The sequence below is a fragment of the Balearica regulorum genome, chromosome 7 (genome assembly GCF_011004875.1).
Source record: "Balearica regulorum gibbericeps isolate bBalReg1 chromosome 7, bBalReg1.pri, whole genome shotgun sequence".
NCBI lineage: Eukaryota > Metazoa > Chordata > Aves > Gruiformes > Gruidae > Balearica > Balearica regulorum.
Genome location: NC_046190.1, coordinates 16,186,282 through 16,214,217, shown reverse-complemented (window position 1 = coordinate 16,214,217; position 27,936 = coordinate 16,186,282). Strand labels below are relative to the sequence as shown.

The 27,936-nt window shown below is 53.3% G+C and overlaps 1 protein-coding gene across 1 annotated transcript in view; it reads left to right on the top strand.

The window, feature by feature from the left end:
* The window catches only part of HPSE2 (heparanase 2 (inactive)), a 111,523-nt gene that overhangs the window by 78,790 nt on the left and 4,797 nt on the right, over nucleotides 1-27,936 (top strand). Inside the window, exons 6-9 of the mRNA XM_075758171.1 lie at nucleotides 5,742-5,789; nucleotides 13,525-13,618; nucleotides 16,306-16,412; nucleotides 17,562-17,676. Of these exons, the coding sequence (XP_075614286.1) occupies nucleotides 5,742-5,789; nucleotides 13,525-13,618; nucleotides 16,306-16,412; nucleotides 17,562-17,676 (364 nt within the window). The remainder of the gene's footprint in view (nucleotides 1-5,741; nucleotides 5,790-13,524; nucleotides 13,619-16,305; nucleotides 16,413-17,561; nucleotides 17,677-27,936) is intronic.

Here is a 27,936-nt window from a genome sequence, read left to right as displayed (position 1 = left end):
CTCTTGCTGACAAGGACTTCTGCCCTGTTTGATACAGGGGACTTGTAAGCACTGTATTTTTCAGAATTTCTGTTTTGGCTGTTTGACTTTCTTTAGAAAGTACATCCTTGCTGTACTTGTCTAAGGCTCTTTAGTGATGCCACAGAGGAGAGCGTGTCTCAGCAGAGCCAGAAGCTTCACCCTTATGCAAGCTACCACAGGGCTGGTGGGACAGGATATACTGGGACACTGAATATGTCCAGAGCAAGAATTCTGTACAAAAAATCAAGCTATAAGACAAGCAACATTAAACTAATGATACAAAGGAAGGAGGAGGTGACTGCAGCATGAACTCAAGCTCTGGTAGCATTTAACTTAGGATTGAATCCATTCATAAATACAATGAAATGAGAGGTGAAGGATATGATGAGGCATATTGCAGTTGGTTATATAGCAGGGTCAAGGATCTGAGATATAAGCAAAGGATTTAGTTATCTCTCTCAGGAGGAAAGGGTTAAGATAGTTGTTGCTGAAACTTGATCTGGATGGCTGGAATGCCAAAATCAGCGTCACCTGTATCGGAAGAACAAAATGGGTAAGAAAAGACATAGATGAGATGCCTCTGTGTAAGTACACAGTGTACCTTCACCCTGATTGCTATCTACAATCTTAGTCATTTCATGTCGGAAAAGATGTAATAGAACCAGGAGGGTTACAGGGAGAGGAACTGAGGATATGCAGAGGTATGGGATTTCTTCACATGAGAAGAGATTAAATAGGCTATGCCTCTTCAGCTGTTTGGAAGACAGACAGCTCAGAGGGAATGTTACCGAGGCCCGTGAGCCTGTGAATGGGGTGTTTTTTCCACAGTGCAGAAAGTAGTTTGGAAGAAAGCTTTGGAAAGGAGGAGGAAACTTTTTCACATGGTATGTGATGGCATTGTAGAAGTCATTGTGACAGGGTATTGTGGAGGGGTGTTGTGGAGGTGTGTGTTCAGAAAGGGACTGGACAAATCAATGGTTGAAAAAAGCATCATGCAACATCATGGTCCAAATACAACCTCCAGGGTCCTTGGAGTGCAGATTACCAAGGCTGGGTGGGACAGTATGGGACATAAAGCTCTCTTTGCTAGAAGGTTTGTGCAGCCCTACTGTAGATCAGGTTGGTTGAAGAAAGGTAATGTTGAGCAGAGAAAGAATACAATATAGTAGCACATTTATACGTAGTCCCCAACAGGGTCCGCTCCCCGGAGTGAAATCCTGTCTGAACTCTGGCACTGCAGGTCAAAGTCTTTGCAGCAGGCAGCATGAGTTGGGTTGAGTGCCTGTCTCTGCTGCTGCGGGTATTTGATTGTGCTACTGGAACCTGAAGAAGTGAGTGAAGCCTGTGCCTCAGTCCCCCTCACCACCCAATTCAGACACAAGATAAAGCTATTTCTACCTGTCACTGTTGGCTCAAAGGGCAGAGGTCTGCCACCCAGCTCAAGGGATCCACCGCGGCACCACGGGCAGGCCAGTGTTGCTCCCACATTTGGGGCTTGGGGGGGTCAGTTTGTTTATGTAGTACTCCAGGGAGTAACAGATGAAACAACCCGTGTTTGTGAAGTCCATCACCCAGGAGTCAGATGATGATCCTAAACCACCTGGGAGCCTGTGTGATAGTAACTTGTGTCCTTATGCAGCTGCATTCTTTTTTTACAGGATCACTTTTTTCTTATTTAAAGGATGACAATCTGCAATTACCTGCATGGGAAAGAGGTTTCCAAATGCAGATGGCTCTTTAATGTATCAGGAATAAACCTAGGAAGTTCCAGTGGCTGGAAGCTGAAGCCAGACACACTCAGATGAGAAATAACATACTCGGAGGCTAATTAACCATGGGAGCAATTTGCTTAAGGTTGCAAGTAGGTGCACTGTGATTCAGTATTGAATCAGGACATGAGATCTATTTCAGAGATGTGCCCACACTCAAGTGAAAGTTGCGGTCCTGGGAGATGTGGCTATGGGAGATGCTCTGAGGAAGGTCAGATTTGAGGCATGGTTTCACAATATAGAGTTACGGTGTCAGTACCACCTCAGGGTGTCCAGCTCTCCTGCCCCGCTCTGCCACAGCTCGTTCCTGACCTGCGAGGTGCTGTCCCATGTTATGCCAGTATTACCATTTCTGGGACAGAGCTGTGAACTGTTTGGGTGAGTGATCATTGTTAAATTACATTTTTCTCATTGCTTATTTAAAAGCTTATTGAGCCTCAGTTCTAGCTCAACACAGGTCCCACAAGTAGTAATGCTGGCATGGGGCACTGGCACATGGGCAGCTGCAAGGGTAAGGAGATGGACATATCCGAGCTCAGTGACTTTGTTTAATCCATCGTATCAAAAATTCCCTGCCCAAGGCTCCTGTTCAGGCCGCTGATGTGTTCTGTTTTCCCACCTAGAGATGCTGCCCCAGCAGATTTTGAGGACTTTTACATTTGCCTAAATTTCTGACATGTGGAAGTCCAGCCAGGGATACCGCATGGGTATGCCCTGGAGCTGCTACCACAGGGCATCGCTACAGTGGTTGTCCACATTGCCTGCACGGCACAGGCTCAGCTTGTCCCACTGCTCCTGGGGTGGGATTTACTGCACATGTGCTGCGTGGTTGATTGGTGCTCACAGAGAAAGGCCAATGTGTAGGAAAATGGCAGATTTACTGCGCCAGCCCAGCCCATCTGTGCAGCACATGTGCAGGGATCTGAGCCCTCCCGGAAGCGTCTGGTTTGCTCTGCCTGCGCCGCGTTGCACACATGGACATCACGCAGTCCAGGAAATCCCAGATAAAAATGTGCCAGCACTGGTCATTTGGACCGTATGGATCTTCACTGGCCTCAAAATCTGTGGTTTGAGCAGCACAGGTGCTACAGGAATAAAGGGATTAGTTACATCTGTATTGCTAAGCCAAGGATATTTGGATACCTGTGCATCTCTGTATCTCCACCTGCCCTGGGCTTTCATCTCTTGTGCAGTACCACTCGTTGGCTGTTGAGCTGCTCTAGGTTCCCTTTGGAGGGTAGAGACCATTGCCCAACTCCTCTGGGGTGCTCCAGGCACAACTCCACCATTGAGACAGCACTTGAAGTTTTACCAGGAACTTTTGAACTTCATCCTGCAAAAATCTCAATAAAAGGAAGACAGACAGACATGGAAAGCAAAATTTGAGCTAGATATGCATCTTTTAAGGTAAAATTTGAAAACGACCAGAACTAACTGATTTATTTCACTCTTATGGAGACCAAAGAGGAACTCTATGCAAGGCAGGACCTTTTCTGTCCTGTTTTTGGTCTGTACTGTGCCACCTGAGTGATGCCTGTGTCATTTTCTCAAGAGCTTTTTAATAACAGGTCAGTTAGCTTCCTAGAGACATGGGAAATGGGACAGACAGATGTCCTGCTTTTGCTGCTCCAGGGATGCTGGAGGTCATACTGAGGGTTTGCTTTGCTTTTCAGTCCCTGCTCAAAGTCAGCTGTAGTGGGTGTGTTTGCAGCAGGGCTGTAGGCTCTGTGGAAGTGGTAAAGAAAACCAGAGAGCTTCTTCCTCTGAACTCAGTCTGCTCATGGTTTTGGACTGCGAGTGGAGATTGCCAAGCTGAGCCTGAAGAGGTGATTTAGTAAAGTTTAGGATGGTTTATTTTGCAGTCAGAACATAAAGCATTTAAAGTTAGAAAGCAAGCTGGGCTAATCTTCAAACCCAATTGCAATATATCGATCTTCAAACCCAATACAGATTGTGTTCATAATTTCAGTTTAGAGTTCATTAGTTCACTCTTGTATGCTTCATGTGCTACATTTTAGGCAGCAGTCCCTGTACTGAGCATTTAAAACCTGGGAGTTGGGTTTTTTGATCCTTTTAGCATATTTCTGTACACTTAGTTTTGTAGAACAATATTTGCAAAATCCCCTTTTCACCAGATGACCCATGTGGGTTGTGGGGAGCTTGCACCTCTCCTTCTGGCTGCACCACGACTAGTCCAGCAGGTCTCCTCACCCTGCTCAGCTGGGGAAGAACCATCCCCAAACCAATGCCCTGGTACTGGCCTCCCAGGCCTGACCCTCAGGAGAGATGTAAAGGCACTTCTGAAAGGCAAGCCTGGGAACTGAAGCTCACAGCGCTGCTAGGCAGCAGAATCAGGGATGCATCAGTGCTACAAGGTTTTACAGCATGTTATTGTTTTTCCATTTCTAATTGTATCTCTTCCCTCTCTGTCCACAGGGATTTATTACCCCTGCCTGTGCCAGTGTCCTCTTATGCTTCACAGGGTCCAGCTGCCCTTTTGTCCCAGCCTATAATTGACCATCGTCATTAATTTAAAGTCAGAATGATTGTTTCCGAGCTATATTTAGCCTGAAGTTTGCTGCTCTTGTTTCAGACCTGATTAGAGGCTCGTGCGCTGGAAAGCTTGCTGTTCTTCTCTGCCATCACAACTGGCCTGATGAAAGGTCTCATCTCTCCTTACAAACCTTCCCTTCCCCACCCTTGGTCACGGGGCTGTCCTGGGGGAGTTGGGGTCACAGGACCCAATGCTACTCATCCCTGTGTCCCAGTGGAGTCAGGGCAGCTGTGTGATTCCTGTTGTGTTCCCGGGATTCCTGCGCATCGGTTTCTTTCTCGTGACGTTCACTTGCTCAAGCTAGTGTCTCCTGTCACGTGCATACATTATCACTTCCAAAATGCATTAGCTATACACGTTACACTACTGAACAGAAAAGTGTGCCTGTCCAGTTGGTGTGTGCCTTTGTGTATTTTCATATCTCTGCTCCTAAGCGTAAGAACAGAGTAACTGCTTGGGCTTCCTCCTGGGAGCCACAGTTTTCAAAGGTGCGTTTTGCATTGTTGGACCAGGGAGTCAGAGAGGAAATGTCTTGGATGGAGCAAGCCTGTGGCAGAGGCGGCTGCTGCGGTGATCACGTACAGTGCCCAAGATTAGGAATTGCTTTGGGTTTGGCATCATCAGCATAAGCAGATACACCTGTGTAGCCTCAAGTCTGACTCACATAGCAGCTGTCTGGAGGTGAATTGTCTTTAAGATCAGGAGACAAATACACACACATAACTGTAACCTTGTGCATGGTTAGTAATAGGAACTAGATGGACTAAAAGTGCACCCAGGTCGGAATCCCATCAGTTTGCTAACACCTAATGCCCAAGAAAGAGCATCAAAAAAAAAGGGAAGCATGTAGCAGTATTTGCCCAGCCTTTCCTCCCATCCTCCAATGTTCAGGGGCTTCCTGAGCTGGACATGGCATCTTTGCATCTAATAGCTTTGCTATTTTTTTCTTCCATTTTGCCAGTTCTTACTTGAGTCCAGGGAAGGAGTTCCTCAGCTTAAGTACATGTTGGGTGAAGAAGTGTCTCCTTTTAAGATGGGCATTTAAAACTTTCTTTAATCACTATTGAGGGTTGTTGCTCTCGTAGAACTAACTACATACCCTTGTTCCTGAAATTCTGTTGTGCTCCAAATCTTTCCCTACCTGCCCCAAAATGATGCTCAGAGCTCTGCTGCCAGTTGGGTTTCACTCCATTATTCTCAGCTGTGTTTGTTACAGGCATTTGTAGAAAGTATAATTTATTCTTTCCATTTAAGGATGCAAAGGTTTCATTAGAAAGGATCTGTGACTGGAGTTGACCCCCTTTGGTATCCTGTGATGTAAGATGGGCATCAGTTGTTTTAGGATTTCCCCTGTGACAACATTGGGCTTATATGGTTTCTTCCTCTTTTTCCTACAGGTTCATGAAAGTGGCTGGCAGCACGGTGGATGCTGTTACCTGGCAACAGTAGGTATTCACCACTTCTTCTACTTTCCAACACTAATTGCAGTGATCAGACGAGGATGGGAGCAGAGCTGATGTGCTGTCTGGGTGTGAGAGGGGGCAGATGTGTGACAGCCACCTCCTCTGTCCTCCTGCTGCATTTAAATAGGTGAAAGAGGCTCTGTCCATCCCTCTGGAGCCTCTTGAACAAATACGGGAGGGGATATATTAACCTTTACCACTGCAGCTGAGACAGAGGCTAAAAATACCACTGCCTGCATGCCTGGCCTGCCTGATTGCTGGAAACAAAGCCATGCCGGATGGCCGAGTCCCCGGGCACAGCTGGCAAGACAGGCAGCTCCGGTGGTGGCCGAGGTGGGGACAACAGGGAAGCAAAAGCCGCATATGACAGATGTTTGGGACTGTCTGAAAGCCCTTTTCCTTTCACCCTGATCGCTGTCTCCTTGCAGCCGTTGGCCTGAAGCTAAATTGGTTTGGCCCAGAGGAGGGAGAGGCAGCTTAGTCCAATGGTAAACACTTAATGCCCTATTCCCCACTCCATTTTGTAATGGTCTCAGGTGTCCGTAGACACACCGCTGTCCTGCAGTGCAGATGGGGCCCCAGAAGCAGATGCTGATGGAAAGGAGGTGAACATCTAAGATCCAGGCTCAAGTGGGGCTGCCAGAGGGGTGCTGATACCTGATTTCCCCTGGTTCCTACACATGGACATGCGCTGCAGTTCAGAAGAGGCAAAGCAAGCTCTGAGCTGTAGCACTGTCTGAGAAGCATCAAGTGGAGGGAAAGGTTTTCTTATTTGGGGGAAAATCCATAAACATCTTTTTCCAGCTGCCCCAGTTTGCACACTGTGGCCAGAGGTAGGTTCCCCAGCAGACTGACCCTCTGCAGTAGTGGGAGTGTAAATGCCAGTGCAAAGGTGAGGCAGCATGCAAGCACAACAGTGACCACCAGAATTGATAGAAAAAGCATTTGTGGGACAGGCAGGACTCTCTCTTGCCACAGAAAGAACAGGTTTCAGAGACAGGCATTCACTGGAGCAAAAATGATGGTGAGACCCACCCCCCATTCCCAGAAAAAAGGGGATTTTCTCTGATGGTGGGTTACACTTCCCACATGGAGCACTGGCCTTGAGCATGGGAGCCTGGGTCTCAGGTCCAGGGTGGGCTTCTGTGTGCTGCCCACAGGGCTTGCTTCCTAAACCGATCCTCCTCAGTGACCCTTTGTGTGGTACTCAGGTTGCTTTGCTGAAGTATAACAGCGCGGTTTGTAAAGCCCACCTGGAGACCTGCTCTTAAAAAGAGCTTGGTGGGTTTTAAGACATGAGGTTTTCTTGCAAGTGTGCCCAGAGTCTCTGTGTTGATGCGTTAACCTTGGAGCCTCCTGCAGAAGCAGCTGTTGGCATCTCAGAGTGGTTTATAGCACCAGCATTCAGCAAGTCCTGTTCCTCAGGGAGATTAGCTTGCCTTGCTGCACCGCAGTGTTGCTTGCTTGGGTGTTTGGTTCCTGGGGCTTCACTGCCAGGCAGCAGCAGCTTTTGGTGCAACAGGGTAGCAGAGCATTTGGAGTGGGATTTGTGTTACTTACAGGCTCATGCTGTGCAAGGATGATCTATGTCTCAGCTGGGAGTTTGCTTTTCATGATTACACGATGTGCTGATCACATTTACTTAGTCCAGGAATTCGCTTTCTGCAACAGGGCTTGATCACTGGGCCAAGCCCTTGGAGGAGTTGAAGGAACAAACTTCCACGCTTCAGATGTGGAGTTTCATCCTGGTGTGCAAGGAATCTGCCCGCACAGCTGCTTTGAAACCTCTTCTTATAGGATTAGTGTAAAGTGTTCGGCAGCTCTGGTGCTGAGTGGCTGCGCTGAACCAGCAGCCTGCGAGCGGGAGGACTGGTGCAGCTCCTCGCAAGGGTCGCAGAGCTGAGACACTGCTTGCTGACCCATTTCCACTGCAGCGGAGGAGATGCTTCTCCCCCAGGCTGGGTTTGCAGCTCTGGGGATTGCACCCGTATGCATTTGCGAGGCCTGGCAATGGCCACAGCTCCGAGCTGGGCTTCTGTACTGTTTATGAATAAATGTCAAAACAGTGTCTCATCCCTCTGCTCCAAACAGCAAAACAAAACAAGTTCCTTTGTATCCAAGAAGAAAATTATTAGCAGGAAACTAAACTGCTGTCTAACTTCAAGTATGAACATTTCTGTTCCAAACCCTAACGTTCTCCCGGGATATCGATTATAAATTTGTCAAATCTGGTATTCCTTTGAAATGCTGTGCTTGATCCAGAAAGGGAATTGAGAAGGGAATACATTGCAGAGATCCCTATTCTCTGTGTGAAAACAGAATATATCTGAAATATAGCTGACGGAAAAGTGACACTGGGTGGAAATAAGCAACCTCGCCAGCCTTTCGGAGTATGGTTTCACTTACATATGTAACTCAGCATGTGTGCCTTCCTATTCAGAAGTAATGTGTTGCTGGAGAGGGATGTGTGAATGGCTTCAAAATGCCCAGGGAATTTCCACTAAAGGAGGGTGTGGCAGGTGGGACTGACAGAGGCTCCAAGAGTTTTGGCATTTCCCTGATAATTTAGTTTGTTATTTTTGGTTATGAGTAAATGCTTGGTTTATTGTGGACCCCCTCAGTCTCTGGATGCGGGTTTCCACTGCTCAGAAACCTCCCCACAGCCATCTCTCTGCTCAGCACTGGCGTCCTCACCCATGGTGATGATTCATTGTCCACTTAAACCTGCAGCCATGCTCAGTCCCATCCTCAAGCGTGCTCTCTCAGTCTGTACGGCTGTTTTTCCATCCAAAATGTTGTGCAAAACTTCAAGTTTTGCATATTTAATGGGCAAATCCTTATGCAAAGCTGCCTCTGAAGCACAAATCCCTATTAATTACAGGGAAAGTAAATGTTTGCTTCTTCAAAGCCAGTGGACATCTATCCTTTTGGCTCCTTGGAGAATGCCACGTTATCTTCCAAGATGGAAATTCACCCACCCTATGTGGCAAACCAGAGATGCCAGGCACATGGGCATATAGGGGATGCTGCTTAAAATGGTTTTGCTGGGCTTGGTTTGGGTGACATCTCTTCTGGCTTAGACATGTTGAGCATGCAGGCAGAGTTGCTCATGAGGCAGTAGCTGCAGAGGGCAGATTTCCCAAAGATGCTTGGGCAGAGTTGCTCAGCATGGACACTGCCACCCCCTGCAATGTACTTACCAAGGGAATATATTTGGACTTGCACGAGCATACTGTGAGTGTTCAGAGTGCAGTGTCTTCTGAGGTTGTGTCTGGAGGAAAGGGTTGCATGAAGGAATTACTGGCCTATCTCCACCTGTAAATAAACCTGGCCAGGACACAGCTTTGCCCACTGGCTTGCCATCCTCTGCACTGTCTGATGGAGGGCACGGTCCCTGGCAGCTTCATGGCCCTGGCCACCAGCATGATCCCAGGCAATGCCAGGGCATGACTGGGGAGACGGCATGGGCAAGAGATGGCTCCCACCAGCAGCACCTCATCTGGGGACAGAGAAAGGCACGGGTGTGAGTTCTGCCTTTAGGGCCAGAGAGCAGCACCCAGTCATTCTTCTTTGTCAGTGCATTTATTAGTTGACTGGAGGTGGGCAGCACCTCTCCCCTGTGCCCGCAGGTCTTTACCTGGGGGGAGCGGGTCGCATCCTGCCTCTCCTCTCCAGGGGAAGCAGTGGGGCTGCCTGTGTCCTGTGCTGCAGACAGGGTCTCTGCCCTCTCCTTGGGAAGATATTCAGGGATGGGGACTGCCTCTGTCGGTAGAGGCGTCTTGGTTTCACAGCTGCGGTGGCAGCGGGGTGTCACGCTGATGGCGGGGATCTCCCCGCTTGGCGTCCCCGGCAGGCGAGTGCCCTAATTCCTAGCAGACTCTCCCCGTAGCAGCAGGCAACAAAGTAGATCCGGAAATTCCTGAGCTTTGGGAAGTGGGCTTTAATGTAATTAACTGCAACAGAAGAAGAGGTCAGATAATAGGGGCAAAGGTTTCTCTTTAAAATGAAAGGGGAGGTAAATGAAACCAGCTGCCCAGGAGCCAGTGCACTGCCTTCATTAAATATGGGATGATGCTCGTGGTCCCACACAGCAGATTGTGGATCTTTCCAGAAAACTATTGTAAATGCAGCACAAGTCCCGGAGGTGACAGGATAGAGACGTATAGCCCCAGGTGCCTGGCTCCCTTCTCTGAGAGGGCTGTGCGTGCCCTGGCCTTGCAGCCTGCCCCAGAACACAGGCGTTTCTGGCTGGCAGCCGTGCTCAGCCCTGCCTCAGTAGACCTGCTGGCAGCAGCTTTTTTGATGTACTGTTCCCAGCTCTTGTCTTTGTGTCTCGAGTCTCATGCTGCAGTTCCAGCCAGGGATGGGGGCCTGGAATTGGGGTGATGCATTTCCTCATGCCTGCACAAATCCCTGCCCAGCTCTTGGTGGAGTTCTCCTCCTGCACAATGCTCTGGTTTGGCCATGTCAGGAGTGATACAGTCACACCTCCCCTTGCAAAGTGCACTGATCCCATCCCGGGTTTCTAGGGCATACTCAAATGGGGGTTTTAGAAATGGGCAAATGTAAACAGAAGGGGAAGAACTGGCCACAGCTTTGTATAGTATAATAGGGCACCCAAAGTGGCCGTACGCAACCTTTCCTCTGAGATGTATGTCTCGTCTAGGATTTAGTTGCTAGATCCCTCTTTTTCTTGGCTGTCTCAAGTTCCTGCAGATTGTCTACAGAGATAGTGGTATCAAACTGGGGGACACGATGAGTCAGCCCTGCATACAATTGCCTGTATCTATTCTCTTCTGTATTATGAGAATGGGCATAGTCTGTGCGCATGGGGGACATGCTGAAATCTCCTAGGCTTCAGGGCCAACTCTGGTGCTGCATCATGCTCAGAGCCCACTGGAAGCTCTGCCAGCCCGTGTTGGAGCTGAATAGCTTGTCCATGAGCTACACGTCCTCTGCCTCTGCAGAGCCGTGGCTGCCAGAGACCCCTGCCTGTGCTGGGGAGGGTCTGTCCATTCGGCTCCTTTGGCACTCAGACCTCGCCGGCACAGGGAAAGGAGGATGCGGATGCTGCAGCATCCGGGGCTGGCTCAGCCCAACTGCCTGTGCACCATGCTGCTGCCTCTGGAGGTACTCGTCAGGCTGGAGCTCTCTGCAGCTGCTGCTGGCTTTTTGGGAGGTTGGAGAGTTGCAACTGTTCGAGGTTTGTTTGTTGTTTTTTTTTTTTTTTAAAGTCAAGTGCACTGAGTCATTGGAAATATCAGCAAAGCTGCAGCCTTTGCTTCTGGGAATAATCCACGCCTAACAAGTGCTGCTTCTTTAAAGACATGTCAGTTGTTTGCATTTTGTGGATTTCTATACTGTCAGTAATGACAGTTGAAGTTCTCAAAAGGAAATGCCCAAATCTCAATGACAAAGCCTACAGCTGGAAACTGCTCACCAGTTCCTGAGCAGCCTTGTACCAGTGAAGACCTCTTCCTCACAAGCCTTGTGCAACTGGTGCCATTTTCCCTCTTTCCCACTTTGGGGAGGTGGAAAGTACCTGTTGGTGTCTGAAAACTTCCCAGACAAATCTGGAAGAGATCCTTGCCCATCTTACAGAAGCTTGTAATTGTCTTCATGCTCTGCTTAAATACCCAATTCCAAGGTGCTCCCCCAGGAGACGTACTACCAACAAGATTTCCTGATACTGAAGAAAGTTTATTTTTGCCTTTCATCCCTCTGCCAGTCCCCATTTCTCTGTCAAAAATATGTGACTGTGGCACGGTCCTGGGGCATTTATTTTCCCTGCGGGGTCTTGGCTGTGCTCAGCACAGCAGCACCTTCCCAGGCTGCCTCCTCTGCGTGGTCCCTGGGATGGCAGAGCCTCCTTTGGGGCAGCTCCTGGAGAGATGTTCCTCTCCCTTGGCAGCAGAGCTGTAGGTCAGAGCATACCTGGTACTCGGACGAGTCAATGAGAAGATGCAAGCCTGCCTTTGCTTTCTGAGGGTTTTTTTTTCTGGGACCATACCAGCTTGTGCAGGCAAGCTGAACCCTGCAGAAAGCCTGCTGTGTTGGAGGAGCCATACGCAGACTGAGGTCTCTCTAACTCCATCTTTTCCCATTTAATACAACCTTATTTTTATGGCCTTTCCGCCAGTTTGCAGCCCAGGTGATGGGGTTTTTAGTCCACAGCAGTCTGAAAAAATCGTTTCTGTTCAGTTCTTAAGTGCTGTGCAAAAATCCAAACATCTGCCATCCCCAGAGTCCATGGCTTTGTAATTTTGTCTTAAAAAAGTAATCTCTCTAAACCCCACTGCTGCCTGCTGCTTACAGATCTGCTCTCCTCCCGGCAGCCAGTGGTTCGATAGCATATAAGTGATTGGAATGATTTAGAACACTTCCCAAGTCCCCACCAGAGATAATCTCTGCCCTTAGCACCTTCCAGTCAACACAGACATACAGAAATGCCTCTTTCCTCCTTCCCTGGGTTACACAACGTTGGAGCGAGACTGGGCATGATCCTGTGCTTCACTGGGGACACAGCAGGGACTACACTTCTGGGGGAGGATTGGCAGGTGACACTCTTCTCATTTAATGCATTTCTGTTCTGGGCCAGTTAGTCCTGGTGTTGCTCCCCTTTCAGCACAGCCCTGTGCAGCTCCAAGTGCATTTACCCTGTTACCTGGGTAGTCACTCGGAGCAGTGAGAAGCAAAAATCCTCTCTGAGCACTCGTGTATGTTGCACGTGTGCTGGGCGTTCTGGCTGAGGCTGAGTTAGATGGCAGCGTCCTTTGGGGATGCTCCTGCATTTCAGCACCCAAGTGAAGCAGCCACTACGGCCACTACAGCTGCTCACTGGTGTGGGTGAGATGCATGTTATGGAGAAATCAGCCCTGGAAAGCTGAATCCACCTTTCTTCAGACCCCAGGTCTTCAGCCCGTTATGCATCCCAGCACCCATGGCTGTATTGAAGTCTGCGGAAAGGGAGAAGGGTCTGTGTAACTCTGGTTGGATGTGGCTTCACCAAGGGAAGGGAGGCAGCGGCTGGGCCCTGCCAGCCCCAGCTTGGGACCCTTCTCCTCCCTGCTGTCTGCATAGTGTCCTCCTGTGGCTAAGGGGATCTTCATTTCAGCCATTAGATGTGCATCTTCCATTTTGCCATCCCGTAGAAGAAGTCTTTCCAGTAGCAATGATACTGGGCACAGGGCTGACTGGCTTATCTGCCTTTTGGAAGCAGGGTGCCCCTAAGACAGGGGATGGGTACAGACAGGACGAGCCAGGTGAACAGATCTCCCAAGATCTCCTTGGTGGTGGAGCCCAGGGTCTGCCTGACTATTACAGGCAACGTGTTGGAGGGTCTCGTTCCATGGTGTCTCCATGAGGTCAGCGCAGAGGGTGCTGCAAAGCCTTTCCAGGTGGCATTTTGCTCCCAGCCTTTTGCGATCTGCTCCCAGCATTTCACCAGCAATAGTTAAGCAAGTGCAAAACTTCCCGTGGTTTCTGCAGTGCAGGATGCTCAATGTTCAGGGTGCATCCACCTCACACCTTGTTTTGGAGACTGAAAGCATCTTCCAGACACAGGCACAGCCAGAGGGCCAGGGCAGGGCTGGTTGCAAGCAGGGACTCCCCTGGAGCAGAGTTTTCTTGGTGCGGGGCAGCAGCAGGACGGGAGGATGTGGTTCGGGGCAGAGCTACTCCCAGCTGTCTGATCCTTGTCTTCTTATTTTCCTTCCAGTTACTACATTGATGGCCGAGTGGCCAAAGTGAATGACTTCCTGAAAACGCGCCTGTTAGACACGCTCTCTGACCAGATCAGGAAAATCCAGAAAGTGCGTGAGTGCAAAGGGTCTGCGAGGGGCGAGGGGACACCATGCCCGCAGTGCCCGGCCTTGGCACAGCTGGTGGCCGGGGCTCTGGCCTCAGCACCGACGCGCTTCCAGGGGAGCTGGCATGGGGCAGGGATGGAGGGCGACTGGCAGGGGTGGCTGTGCTCCCGGCCCAGACATAGCCAGCCCTCACCCAGGGGTTGGGAGGAAAGTCCAGGCAGCACGGTGCCTGGCCCCGGGGTGGGATGTGTGGCGGGTCAGGAGGGAAGCGGCTGCGGGCTGCAGCGTGGCGTGAGCCGTGCAGGTGTGGCAGGATGCGGGCTGGATGCACGAGACAGGGGCGACGCTGCCTTGCAAAGCCTTTCTAAAGCAGCTGACTCTCTCCAGTCTCTCATCTGTCCATTCCTGAAACTTGCTCCCGAGGCCGAGGAGGGGAGGGAGCAACCAGGAGGTACCAAACCAGCCAGAGCAGGGCTGGTGCTGCCCCTGCTTAGGAGGCGTCTCCTACTGTAACATCTTGCCCTATTCGCTCACAGTCCCTAAAACTGTTGCTTGCAAAGTTGTGACAGTTGCATTTCCAGGGTGATGTTCACTGGTGGAGAATCATGATCGTTATGAACAACTTTTTTTTTTCCCTCATGATCATGTTTTGACCGTGTTATAAAACCCAGCTGTTGCTGGCATGCTGTGTCAGAGCCCACGGCTCTGCCTGGTTAGCGCAGCCTGCAGCAAGCACTCCTCTCCCCGCCGGTCAGGGGGACCCGGCTCGCATCTCCAGCGACTGGGTATGGGACGGGGCTCTGCAGGGTCCCCCCACCTCAGCTGATAGAGGGACCAGGGCTGTGACCGGCCCACTGAGCTGTCAGTCTGACAGCAAATAAGGAACACCTAGTAAGCAGGGAAGGCTTTAGGGACTAGAGGGGATGTCGGTCCGTCTTGCCTGGGTTTTCATACCATACCAGTCACCACAATATCTTACTGTTGTAATTCCTGCAGGGAGAATCCATAGGATGAGTAAACAAGTCAAAGAGGCCCCAGGAAAGGGGATGCGAGGGTCGGCACAGCAAAACTGGAGGAGAGCAGACGTTTGCCGAGTCCTCCGGTGCAAGCTGGGAATCATCTGTGAATGCGGATGATCCTCGCGCCACGGGGAGGCATGGCAGGGCGACCGGTGGGATCACTGCAGGGGCAAGTGAGAGGCACCGGCCATCTCTGCTCCCGCTGGGGGGACACAGCCCCACCAAAACTGGTGGCATGTGTCCCACCTCTGCCGTGGGCTGGGAAGGGAGCGGGAGCCCCCAGGGTGGGCTGGGCAGACTGCTCCAGGGAGCGGAGCATGGACAGCAGGATCGCTGGGGAAGACATTTGCTGTCCTGGCCTTGGGCAGCTGGGTGGTGACACCCCTGGCAGGATGGGACACAGGCCCTAGGGGCTCCCTGGACCCCAACCATCCCCAGACCAGTGGCAGTAAGGAGTTGCCTTCGGTGTGGGTTGGGGGAACCCTCACACCCATGGCACAGGATTTGGTCTGCCCAGGGCAGGGCCGGGGAAGGGCACTCCTGGGAATGCCAGTGTGGCTGAGCAAAAGCACAGTGCTGGGTGCTAATAGCCTCCAGCTTGGCTTTGAGTCCGTGCATCCTGCCGGGGCTGATTAGAGCAGCTGGGCTTGTCCACTTCCCTGTTTTATTGCTTCCTCTCCGACAGGGGAAGGTGGCGGGCTTAGATAATTACAGGCAGGATGCCAACACCTCTGGGGCTTCAGTCAGGGATGTCGACTCTCACAGGCTGTGAGTGGGAGGCAGCCCAGAGCTGGCGTATTTTAACATCTTTGAGGGATCCCAGTCCATCCAGCACATTCCAGCGCTCCTCACTAATGGGGTAGGATCCATCAGGCTGCGCGGAGTGCTTCTCGGGCCGCTGGCTCTGCAGACATCTGGTCACGGGAGCTCATCACCCGGCCTGGAGAAGTGGGAATGCAGGAGAGAGGATGGGGTATTGCGTGATGCCGGAGGTTGCTTGTGCTGGGAGAGGGCAGCTCCGGCCATCTGAGCCCTTCTGTCCTGTCTGGCATCTCACAGGTGTCTGCACTGCCAGCTGGAGCCACCTGCATGTCCAGCCTGTGCCAGGGACCCCTTGGATGGTGAAGCAGTCACTGCTCAGCCATGGGGCTGGCTCTCCCCACAACCTGGGGGCATCCACTGCTTTATTCTCAGGTGCTCACCATTCCTCCATGTGCCTCCAGTACATGTCCCAGGGCTCCCATGCTGCAGAGCCATAGGGGCTCGGGTGCTCCCTGCAGCTGGCAGCCACCTTGTGTGGTGACATGGAGAGCTGAAGTGACATGGCAAGGGCAGCCTGCAGGACAGAGCATGTGGGGAGACCATAGGGAAAGAGTAGGGCCTGGGTTTGGGAGTGTGAGAGCATGTTGGGATGGTGTGTTTGGAGCAGCTCCGGAAGATGGGTAGTGGATATGTGGCAGCGACAGGAGAGAGTGAGGATCAGCCTCCCACCACTCAGACATGGTGAAGATACCTAGTGATTGTGCCAAGACCAGGTAGGCAATGACTGCCCAGCGGCAGCGTTACTGAAGGTCTCTGTAAGCCTTCCTGGAGCATAGCACAGGAGATGTCTGCCTTGGCTCTAAATCACAAGTTCATGGGAGTCATTTTGGTTGCTTTTGTCCCACACAGGTAGTGAATACGTACACACCAGGGAAAAAGATCTGGCTGGAAGGTGTTGGCACGACCTCGGCCGGAGGCATGAACAACCTCTCCGATTCGTATGCGGCCGGGTTCCTGTGAGTTACACCAGCTCACCAGTGCCAGGGCACTGCCACCCCCATGGGCTCTGTGGGCTCAGGTGCTGCAAAGCTGCTGCAGCCAGGAGACGGCCAGCTCTGTGCCCAGAGACCCCACCTATACTCCCCCTCAGTGCTCCCTGGCAGCCTGGGCACCATTATTTTCTCCGTAGCATCCCTATTACCCATCGTCAGCTCTGCTTTCCTGTAGGCAACCCAGTCTCTGGCATACCCAGAGAAGCAGAGCAAGGAGGGGACCGCTCAGGATCCCATGCAGGTACCCATGGTGTACCCGCACCCTTCCCATGGGTGTGGAAGGGGAGGTGTGATCCAGGCATGCCAGCTCCAGGACCCAGAGCCAGCATCCCAACAGGCTTGCCTCGCTTGGCAGCTTGGGATTGCCTGGACCTCCTCCCGCTCTGCATTTTTGGTTCAGGCTGCAGCCACCTGTCCTTGCATGCATTCACTCCCAGGGCACCTGCCCAGGGAAGTGCTCTGCAGGACTCTGCTCTGGAAACCATTTTCTCTCCTTCTTCGAAGCCACAACCATTCCTGGCTCCCGGGGCGTGTCTACTGGCACGGCCCAGTGACATGGGCATGCTGCTGCAAAGCCCCAGTTCACATCTTCAGAGCTGGCCGTGATTGTGAAAGACAGAGGAAGATTATCTGGGCTTTGCAGGGAGGCGCGGGGACATCCCTGTGATACCTGGGCTGTGGCAGGCTGTGAGGGTTGAAGACTTTGCCCGGGGGGTGTGAGGAGACAGGCTGCTGCAATGCTCCAGTCCCCACTGTTGAGACGGTGGGTGCAGGGTGCTGGCAGGCTGGGGGGGCACCCCAGGCTTTGGGTGCAGGGCTGCGACACCAGGGTGTACACAGGGGCTCGGGTGCAGTGTTGGGACATGCAAGGTGGGCACAGCTGGGGCAGAGGTGGCTGCAGGGGGGGCAGAGGTGTGCAGGCTTGCCGGGGCAGAGATGTTGGGAGCCGGTTAATAACGTGCATGCGAAACCATCTGAAGGCTTCGGCTCAGGCACTGGGAGCAGGCGCCAGGTCAGGTGCACACGAGTGATGCCGTACACTGGAGCACGGCTGTGCCACTGGGGCCAAGGGGTCTCCCCACAGTGGCCTGACTCTGCTCCCTCCATCCCCAGGTGGCTGAACACGCTGGGCTTGCTGGCCAGCCAGGGCATCGACGTGGTGGTGCGGCACTCCTTCCTCGACCACGGCCACAACCACCTGGTGGACCAGAACTTCAACCCCTTGCCGGTAGGTCTGCCTGGGGGCTTGGCACTGGCACTGGCTTCTCCCCACGCATTTCTGGCGAGGTTTCTCTTCTTGTGGCCTGTCTCAACTCTGCTTGAAAATGGATTTTTCCAGATCAGTTTCTTGCAGTATTAATAGGAGATATTAGTTCATGTCAAATGCAACATATTGGAGGCAGATGGGAGGACATTACCTCTGAAACTTCATCTAGTGCCCAGAGTCGGTAGCAGAGGAGGGAGGCTGGTGCCATCGAGGGGTGCCAGCGCGAACTGCGGAGTCGGAGGGAGGGATTTGGCAGGACCATGAGGGCAGCTGGATCAGTAGTGGTGAGCTGGCCCAGGGGAAGCCAGGCTGACGCCTCAGCACCTGAGTTTAGATCTCTAAAAACCAAGGTGAAGGGCGTTCCTGGCTTCACAGGGAGCAGCGGTTCTCACCAGTGCCCTGCAGCATCCCTCGCTCTTCAAAAATGCCTGGTCAAGTGGGGACTCCCAGCACACATGGTGCTGATAAAGAAACTGTATGAAAAACCTTGTTAAAAGTAGCAGGTTTCCTTTTAATCCTTTTTTTTTGGGGGGGGGGGGGCGGGGTAGGGGTGGTGGTGGTGTTGTAAATACCCTGCCTTGTAAGTGGAGAGCCTTGCAGAGCGACTGGGTGCTCTGCATTTCCCCTGGAAGAGATTTATGGGTCCATGACCCAGCAGACACTGCCAGTGGGCCAGGGATCCATGTCAGAGAGGCGCACAACACTGCTGCTGTGAACTTGCCTTTGACACTGCGCTGGGATCTCAGGGGGCAGCTGCGGGGGGGCAGAGGCTGACGGAGCCGCATCTCGGTTGTCTCCACTTACTTGGCTGGTGAAAACAGCATCCCCATGACAGCACCCCTGAGGGTCAGGGGAGAACGCAGGAGGTGTCTGCAATAGGAGGTCTGTGCTAAGCACCCCAGCGTGGTCTGGTGGGTGGCTCCGGAGAGCAAACCAGTGAGTGGGAGAGCACAGTCCCCTGCCTATGTGGCTCCGGGTATCTCCTGGAGCACCCTGGGCTGCTCCTGCACACACCGCTCCAGCAAGCGTGCCTGCCAGCTCTGGGGCCCTGGGCTGGGGGGAGCCTGGGGGGCTTTGAACTTTGCTTGAGATGAATCTGAGCCTAGGGCAAGCGCTTGATGGATTTCTTCTGAAGAGCCAATTCCCCTGGCCAAGCCACATCCCCCCCCTTCCCAGGGCCTCAGGGGCCCCCCCAGGTTGCTCCTGGCCGGATGGGTGCAGGCCAGCTCTCCCAGCACAGCAGGGACAGCGGGTGGCCCATGGCCAGCTCTCCCAGCACAGTGGGGGCAGTGGGTGGCCCATGGCCAGCTCTCCCAGCACAGCGGGGGCAGTGGCCCCGGAGCGGCTGGAGCAGGCGTGCAGTTAGGAGCAGGATTAAAGCCAGGGAAGGAGTTTGAGGAATAAACCCCTGGCTGTTAACCACAATGGAGGTCTTTAAAATGGATTTTGCTGCTGTTTCAAAGATAACTCTCCCAATAAGTTAGATGCCACCCCCCTCGTGGCTGTCTCCTTGCTCTCACACGTGTTTCAGTGTTTATCTATTTCCCATGTCCCACTGCTGTGCTCCTGCACAAACCCACAAACACAGTGGGTGCTTCCCCAGCCCCTTTCCCTCCACTCCTGTGCTTTAAAAGAGCCACAGGCAGGTGCAACGCAACAGAGGGTTTAAAAGCTGCAAACACGAAAAAACCCAGTGAGACCAGACCATGACCTGCTCCGCGGGGCAGCTCTTTTCCCATGGGAGCTATCAGGGAGATGAAAGCCACTGGCCATACCTGCGCGGGGCCACGGTGCTGTGAAATACAATCTGCTCATTAGCTGCCATGACAAAGAGGTTTCTGCACACAGGCTGGGCGTGAGGCAGCTGCCTGCTGAGAGAAGGGCCACACCACCACAGCATCAATCACGACGCTGGCTGGCAACTCCTCAGGGAGCCAGGAGCCAGGACTGGGCTCCCTGTAGCAGCCTTTGCACATCCTCCTCCCCTGCTACTCTTGATCCCTGCTTGTCAGATAAGAGGATAGTGTGTTTGAAGATGCTGAGCTGAAGCTGAGCCTTTTACAGCAGTGTCCTTAGGTGCTGGGGAGCTGCGTGGTGCAGGAAGTTTCCTGCATGGTCCAGGGATGGTGTGGCAATGTAAATACAGCCCTCCATCCTCGTGCTAAAGAGCTTCCCATATAAAATCAAGTGATTTGTAGTCCATCATCCTATGAGCACTGCGCTGCTGCCAAGGGGGTCCTTCAGCTGAGCCTCTCAGATGCTGCTGGTGTTGCACACGTTAGTTCTGTCTCTATTAGGGCATGTTATGACAAATGGCATAAGGAAGTCCATAAAATTTGGTGTGGGTGCCACATTTGGGGACCGGGGAATGCAGATAAGAGGGGTCACTTGGTGGGCACTGCTGTGGGAGTCTCAGCTTCTAAATCACCATGTTTCTGCCTCCCTCCCAGGACTGCAGCACTGGGAGAATTTGTTTTGTGTGGGGGAAGGAGCAGGCAAATCACTGCACTGCTCTATGTGTAGCAGGATGCTAGCTGCTGTCATGGGCCGTGCTGTGAGCTCGCGAGGGGTACCGGTGCATTGGGTGGGCAGAGAGCACAGCCACTCTCTGGGTGTGGGTGCTGGGCAGCAAACCTAGGCAGCCTGGTGGGGTTTGCTCTGTGTTTTCTGAGGGTTAGCCTTGGCTTGAAAACAAACTTGTAAACTCTGACTGTTTTTGTGGGAAATGGAAGAGCACCTGGAAATAGCTGCTTGCAGGCAGGGATGCAGTGAAACCTTGAAAGCAGAGGTTTAAGCTGGCTTTGTGCCACAGTGGCTTGCCAGTGCAATGCAGCCTGGCTCCTCAAAAATGGTCTCAGGCATCAGCAGCGTGGCTGAGGGGCACTGCAGGTTCATGGAGAAATTAGGGAGATGCTCATGTCTCTCCTGGGCTTTCCACACACAGCTGTCTCACAAGCTAAGCAACATCTTAGAGCTTCTGGGGCATCTTGCAAGGGGCATTTGTGCCTCCATCCAGGTCCTTCACCCGTGAGAGAGCAGCTCTGGGTGTCTGTCCTGGCTGCCAGAATTGTGCATCCACCCTCTCCTCAGAGGTGGTGCCATCAACATCCTGGCTGCAGAGCAGGAGGCGAGGCCAACTTTCTGAGCCTCCTTCCAAGTGTAGATCCAAGGAAACAAGTTTCTCTTGCTGCATTAATGGGGACCAAAACAGGAGAAACTGTGTGACACAAGGTTCCCTGGCCTGGGCACGGGGGCGATCAGGCTGGGGAATAGCAATGATCATGTTGATATTAATGCAACTGATCTCAAGTGTTTAATGCCTTGTTATTTTTGAAATAACTTTTCTATGTGTCATTGAAGTGCTTTTTCTTCCTGAGTGATTGGGGCAGCCAGCTGTATAATAATCAGGGCATGTGCTTGAGAAGCCCTTCAAATAAAGCCTCTTGCAGGTATGTCAGTCTGCCTGCCTGCACCTCAACCCATCTGTACATGTGTGTGGGAGTGAGGAGCGGAGGAAAGGAGGGCAGGAGCAGCATTGATATTCACCCTTCACAGGGCAGTGCCTTTGAAATGCTGCTCTGGCATTTAGTAGTTCTAGGCTCATTTCAGGCATGCAGTGTACGTACTCCATCTCCCTTTCCTTAATATCGCTCTGAAACAGACCAGAGGGATGCAATACATTTATTTTATTGGACAGTCCCCCAGGTAGGTGTGAGCTTTCTCTTCAGATTGTTAGAGCATGTTAAATACCTTTCTGCATGCTCTTCCACATGGCATTGCCTCTTTTTTTATCCATCTTTGGTAGTGATTTCTGCTCTCTTAATGCACAGCGCTGTAAGGTTATACTTATGCATGGAAAAACTTGGACATATTTCTAGGCAGGGCCAGAGCAACACAAACCCCATGGAAAAGCCAAAGCTGAAATCCAGGCTTCCATCTCCTGATAACTGTGGCTCCTCTTGGACCTTCTCCTAAAGACTGTAGACGGTGAGATACTTGGTTCTCCTGGGTTTAGTAGATGCTAAAACTTCCTTTCTGTGTGCAAGTTTCATATGCTGCATGAGAAAGGCCCAGAGGGATCACAGGGTGAAGCAATGGCAGGAGCTGCCTGCTCAGCTGTGGTAGTAGAAGACACTGTGATATTGTCTGTGAATTGATGGCGTCCTTGAGAAAGCATCGCAGCAGTGCAGAGGTCTGCGCCTGTTGGTGCCGTGGTCGGATGCCACGGGTGATTTTTCACCCCCTTTGCTTAGCCCAAAGGCACAGAGGAACTCAATGGGAAACTGACGGTCTGTCCTGGAGGAGGGAGGACCCTGAGCTCGTATTTGGTCTGTCCTTTCATAAAAGCCCTGGTGTGAGTGAGTTCGGTGCCAGGCTACAGCCATCCCCAGATCCCTTCGGGTCCCTGGGGCACAGCCGTGGTGCGAGCCACGCGGTTCGGTACCGACGGCCCCTGCCCCACCGGTCCCGAGCACCTCCCCAGCGGGGCACGGTTCGGGCCCCCCGATCCCCGGGCGCTCAGAGGCACGGGCCCCGCCGGCGAGGTGCCGCCCCGGGTGCCCAGGGCCGGGAGCGGGTCCCCCGGCCGTGCTCCCGCCTGCCGCACGTACGCGCTCCCCGGTGCGCTCATTAGCTGAGCTGGCTTGGCCGGAGGCGCTGCTAATTGCAGCTGGAGGTCCCAGCCGTCTCCCCGGACGGTGCCTCTCCCGCCCCTGCGCCGTACGGGGGGGGGGGGGGGGCTCCCCAGGCCAGGGCTGCGGGGGCGGATCCTCGCCCACCGGCGCCCATCCCCACCCCGCCATCAGCTCGCCCGGTGGCTGCCCGGCTAGGCGGTGTCCAGAGGCGAAGAGGACACCCGGCATCCGTAGGGGGAAGCGTTCGGAGAGCCCTTTCCCGCAAGCGGCTTGCTCTCCCACCGCCGAGCCCGGCCAGCTGGCTGCGGGGCCGGGGGAATTCGGCCCCGCCGCTGCGCCGGCCCATCTGCACGCCCAGCACTGAGTCACCGCGCTGCGCACATGCAGCCGGCCGAGCTGCCAGGGGTAGGACAGCGGCTGCTGTTCCCCCCGGCGGGGGACCCTCGGCTTTGGGGTGGCTGTCGGGGAGAGGGCGCAGGCAGAGAGGCACGGTCCCAAGCCTGGGAGCGACAAAGGGCGGGGAGAGGAGCGGGTCCAATGGAGCTCGCACACAGATGGAGACTGTTCCTGACGACCATAAATCTGCCGCGCGGGTGTCTGGCACTCCCGTCTGCCCCGCACACTGGAGCACTGGCTCTGGCGGGAGTGACGCCTGCAGATGGGGAAGGAGTGAGAGAGGTGAGGACAGGCAGGAGCTGTCTGTTTGGGATGTTTGCACTGGCCCTGGGATGAAATCCCGGGCAGTTCAGGTGTGCATGGGGGAAAGGCTCTCCCAGGAGAGGCCAGGCCAGAGAACGGCCTGCTGAAGTGCAGAGTGGAAATGGTGCCCTGCAGAAATCTCCCAGACTGCAGCATCCTCTGATCTCTGTGCTCTCACTGCATTCAGCTTTCCAGGAGCTCTAAGTCTGCTCTGAGGCTCGTTTTATCTGCGAACAAGGAGACAGATTTAAAACACCTAAACTCTGCTTGTTGTCACAGCGGGTTAAGGGGCCTTTCTCTCTTAGTGCACCATAAAAAACATCTCTGAAGTGCATATGCTTGGAGTCTCAAACGCATCAAAGCCATGCTGCAGCTAGCAGCTCTGGCACCCACCTGCCAGAGCTGCAGGACATGTGCAGACCCAGAGCCAGGCTGCTCCTCCTGCACCGGAGACTGGGTCAGAGACGCACTCCAGCTGGGACCGGCAGCAGCGGTTGGTACTTGAAAGGATGGACACAGCCAATGCCCATGTCCCCCAGAGGCACTGTGCTAGTGACAGACCTGGCCACCTTGGTGACAGAGCCATCCTGGGGCTGTGGAGGAGGTGGGACAGCTAGAACCTTTCCAGGGTGGGTTGGTGCTCTACGGCGGAGCAGAGGGAAGTAGCATTGTGGTGAAAAGCAGCAGAAGAACAGAAAGCAGCAAAGGAGTCGTATTTGGTTTCCAACCCTCTGATCCGGCAGCTCCGCTCCCTTCCTGCAGCCTCCATCGCCTGGACCCTGTTAGGGAGAGGTGATGACAAAAGAGAGGTTTGGCTGTTTCTCCATCTGCTCAGCTCCCCAGGAAGGTGGAGGCCACTGGCTGGGGGCTAGTTTGCAAAGGGCAGCAGTAGGCAGGGGCCACTTCCCACATGCCACTTCCCTGGTGCCTGGACAGGCTGTCCCTTTGGTGCCACCAGTGCCCGGCAGTGATTCCTGTGGCTGCCGCTCTCGCAGCAGGATTTTTGCCTTAATGTCGGTGTTTGGCCTTTCTCCAGGATGAAGAAAAAGATCAGAAGACACAGAGCCAAGGGAGAGGGGCTGAGCAAAGGGGGCAGTATCTCGAAGGCTGGGAGGATGTGGTGCTTATCAGAGGCTTGGTGGGTTGTGCTGATGGCAGAGCTGGGGGAGACCCTGGGCCGTAGGGCAAATGGCTGATGCTTAGCCCAAACACAGAGCTTGCAGTGCTGCTGGCTCTGTGGATGAGAATGCTGCTCCCTGAGCTCATGGGTGCACGCACGTTAGCAGGTTATTTGGGATCAGGAGCAACTCTCCTGGCTGTCCCCACATGCTGCGCTTTGGGACTCATTGCAGAGCCGTTGCAAAACATGACCAAGAGCAGCCTGCCATAAGCCCCCATAAGCGCACAGGGTGCATGTCACAGCCACAGCAGCCGCTTTTCTGCTCTACAGAGCTGCTCCTGTACTGGCTAACGTCCCATTGCCCTCCCTCGCCCTGCCTCCTCCTCTCTCCCTCCTTAGCCAAAAGGCACTGGGGTGCAGGACTGGCAGCCCCTCATGTCATGCTTCAGCCATAGACCGCTTGCCGGCAGAGAAAGCTGCTGGGGAGATGTGAAGGCGGAAGGTGATGCAGGAAGGAGTGGTGTGAGATGAGGCGTCTGCAGCCGTTAGAGCAGGAAGGAAGAGGTTCAGCACAGTGAAAGAAACAGATGCCCAGGAAGAGAGGTCAGCAGCTTCAGGGGACTTGTGGGTGGGCACCTGCAGGGACGGAGTCTAAGCAAGAAAGGAATTGGGCAGTGTTGGCCGATCCCAGTGTTGGCCGATCCTTTCACAGGTGCAGGTGCCTGGATCAAAGCAAGGGTCTGTTCTCCCCTGCTGATGCCACTGGCTCCTGGCAGCCCGGTCCACCTGAAGCCCCCTTGTTTGGGGCTAGGAGGAACGTTGTTCCCCATTCATAGACCCTCTCTGGAGTGTCCCCCATGGTGCTAAGGGCACACCCGCAAATTCCCTCAGTATGACAGCAAATATTGTAGGAGAGCGCTCACCAAGTCCTCAGCTCTTCAAGACGTCCACACAAGGAGGGTGCAAAATGGCTATCAGCTCCCATCCCTCAGGATGGGTGCGTGCAAGCTCGTGAGAACAACATCAGCACCGGCTCCTGGAGCTGATCATTATGTCTTCAGCAAATTATTTTCCCTTTGGGGAGAGGCACTGCCCTGCTCTGCTTGTCACAGGACCTTCCACAGGATTTGGGTGAGAAAGCCTCAAACTCCCACAGTCCAAGAAGCACATAAAATTCAGGGATAATGTTAAAAGCAGCATCAGTCCAGCCTTGCTGAAGAAACAACCAGCCGTGGCTTGAACAGGATGTACGGACCTCCGCAGGGAGAAAGCTTTGGATGCTGAGGATCTCTTTAATCTAGTGGAAAAAGAAAGAACAAGAACCACTGATTGGAAGCTGAAGCCAGACAAATTCAAGCTGAAAATAAGGAGTGGAATTGTTAGCAGTGCGGATGTTTAACCGCTGGAACAGACTCCCTGGGAAGTGGCGGCTTCTCCATCCCTCCAAGCCCTCACAACCACAATCACTACTTTTCTGGAAGATTCTTTTGCCAAAAACAAGCCATCAGGCTCAACAGAGGGATAAAGGAGTGAAGCTCTCTGTCCTGTGGTGTACAGGAAGGCAGACCAGCCAGCCCTTATCTCCATACAGGTTGCTTGGACTGTGGAAAAACGCAGATGAAGGTGCAGGAGTGGAGTAACCTGTAACAGGCTGTTGAAACTCGAGCATGCCTGAGGGACAGAGGAATAGTTTGGGCAGCTTCAGAAGAGGAAGAAGCAAGAAGAAGAGGAGAAGGGTGGGTGGGCAGCAGCCAGCTGATGCTGCCAGTGACACAGGGACACAGAGCCATGCCCAGGCAGCCCCAGCTGGAGGAGGCTGTGCACTGCGGGGTCGGCAGCCTGCTCATTTGAAGTTCAGCTGTCTTTGCCGGTTACAGCCCCCGCGAGACCAACGGGCTACGGCTCTGTTAGTCCAATTTTCTGGTTATGGCAATGTCTTCTTACATGTGGTGAACAAACTCAGGTGGGCTGTAAAGCTGTTTTGCTGCCTCTAGGAGAGAGCATGTGGTACGCTCCTGCACCCTTCCTAATGGCTCTGGAGATGGGAGGGTCTGGTTAATAGGTCTGTCTGATGGCCTGCCTAATAAGATGTTTCCAAAAGCTGAAGTCCCTAAAAGCTTCTGCAATGAATTAAAATGTGCAAAGAGATCAGGTGGGACCCTCTGGGTTTTCCCCATCTAGTGGAAAGCTTGTGAGTTTTCACAGGCCCCATGGTGCTCAGAAGATGTGGCTGGCTGGAGCTCTGCATGTCAGCCTACTTGAGACAAGCGCCCTTCCTGCCCATAAATCAGGGGTCCCTGCTGGGAGACCTCGTGAGGTGTAGGACGGCTCTGCCTTCAGGTGCTCCTTGTCTGCAGCTCTGAGGGCTGCAGTGGCAGCACTGCTTAGTGGGTCTGCAAAGTAATTAAAGCAAGAAAGCTCCCTCGATTCCCAGAGGACTTAATAGTGGACCAGATTCCTGTCTGTTATTCCTCCTCTACCGCTACAGCTGTATTGCTGGCTCGGCCCTCACAACAGGAGCCCTCCATGACTCCAAAAGCCAAATCCTTTCTGTAGTTGTGCTGGTCAGAGCCATGCATCTCCCTGGGGATCGCTGGGGCTGCCTCTGATGGGATGCCTGGCACCACGCTGCAAGGCAGGCACTTGTCTTTGCAAGGGCATGTGTGTGCTGCCAGCCTGGGGACCGTGCTTGTGCAGGGTTTGCCACATGGGAGGGGGTGCCAGCCACTGCCAGGGGTCTGGGGAGAGGCCACTGATCGGTGGAAAAGCCACCTTGGTTGCAGCCAACCTGGATTTCAAGAGCAAGTGCTTCCCAAGCTGGTCACTGTTTGAACAGGAGACAGTAGCTGCAGGTGCCCAGCATCCCCAGTGTGATTTTAACTGGGGTTCACTCATGCCAGTGGTAGGAGCAGCCCCAGAGCACCAGCCCAGCTGGGGGAAGTGCCCCCACCTGGCGGGTTTGATCCCGTCACGCTAGGTGTGTGTGTAATTCGTCATCCAAATGCTCAGTGTCACCAGCTCCTGGTAATTTATTGCAAGTAACATGATTTTGGCCCTCGGCACAAGCGGGCTTGCGATGACGCGAAAAGCTGCAGCTGTCTTCAGTGCTTCCCTGCAGTAAGCTGAATTGCTCAAATGCCTCGAGGCCAGTGCTGACGACTCCTTTTCCAGCCCTGGGTCATTTTTCTGGCCCTCCTTTGAACTCTCTTTGGTATTTCCACATCCTTCTCAAAACAGAGACTTTGGAGCTAGCAAGGCAAGGTAAAATCACTGCTCTCCCCACGCTGCCCTGGGGCATTGCCTGTGCAGAAATACTTTATGCTCAGCCGTGGTCATCTCACTACCCTACCCGTCTTGTGGCATCTGCATGTTTTTTTTCTCAGAAAAGCTGTGTATCCTCAGCCGGATCAGAAGCTCACAAAACATGGCCAATGCTGCCCAGAGAGACAAGCATCTCTCCTTGTGCCCAGCCCGGGAGATGCTGCACCCTTGTTGCCACTGAACATCACAGCTCTGCCTGTGAGCCACCGTGGCAGAAGCCCTGGATTCGGCTCGCCCAGCTCTGCAGGGGAGCAGGGTTTGTCAAAGCACCCTTGAAAAGAGTGTATGCCAAGACGACTGATTCAGCAGCAACTGGGATAGGTCATGGGGCTGGGCAGCTCCCCACACCCCCACATTGCAAACCTGGCTGCTGCTGAGCCTTGAGAGCAGAGGGATGCTGTGTAGAAGCAGCAAACCCTGGGACCACCCTGCCCGGAGGGGCAGGTG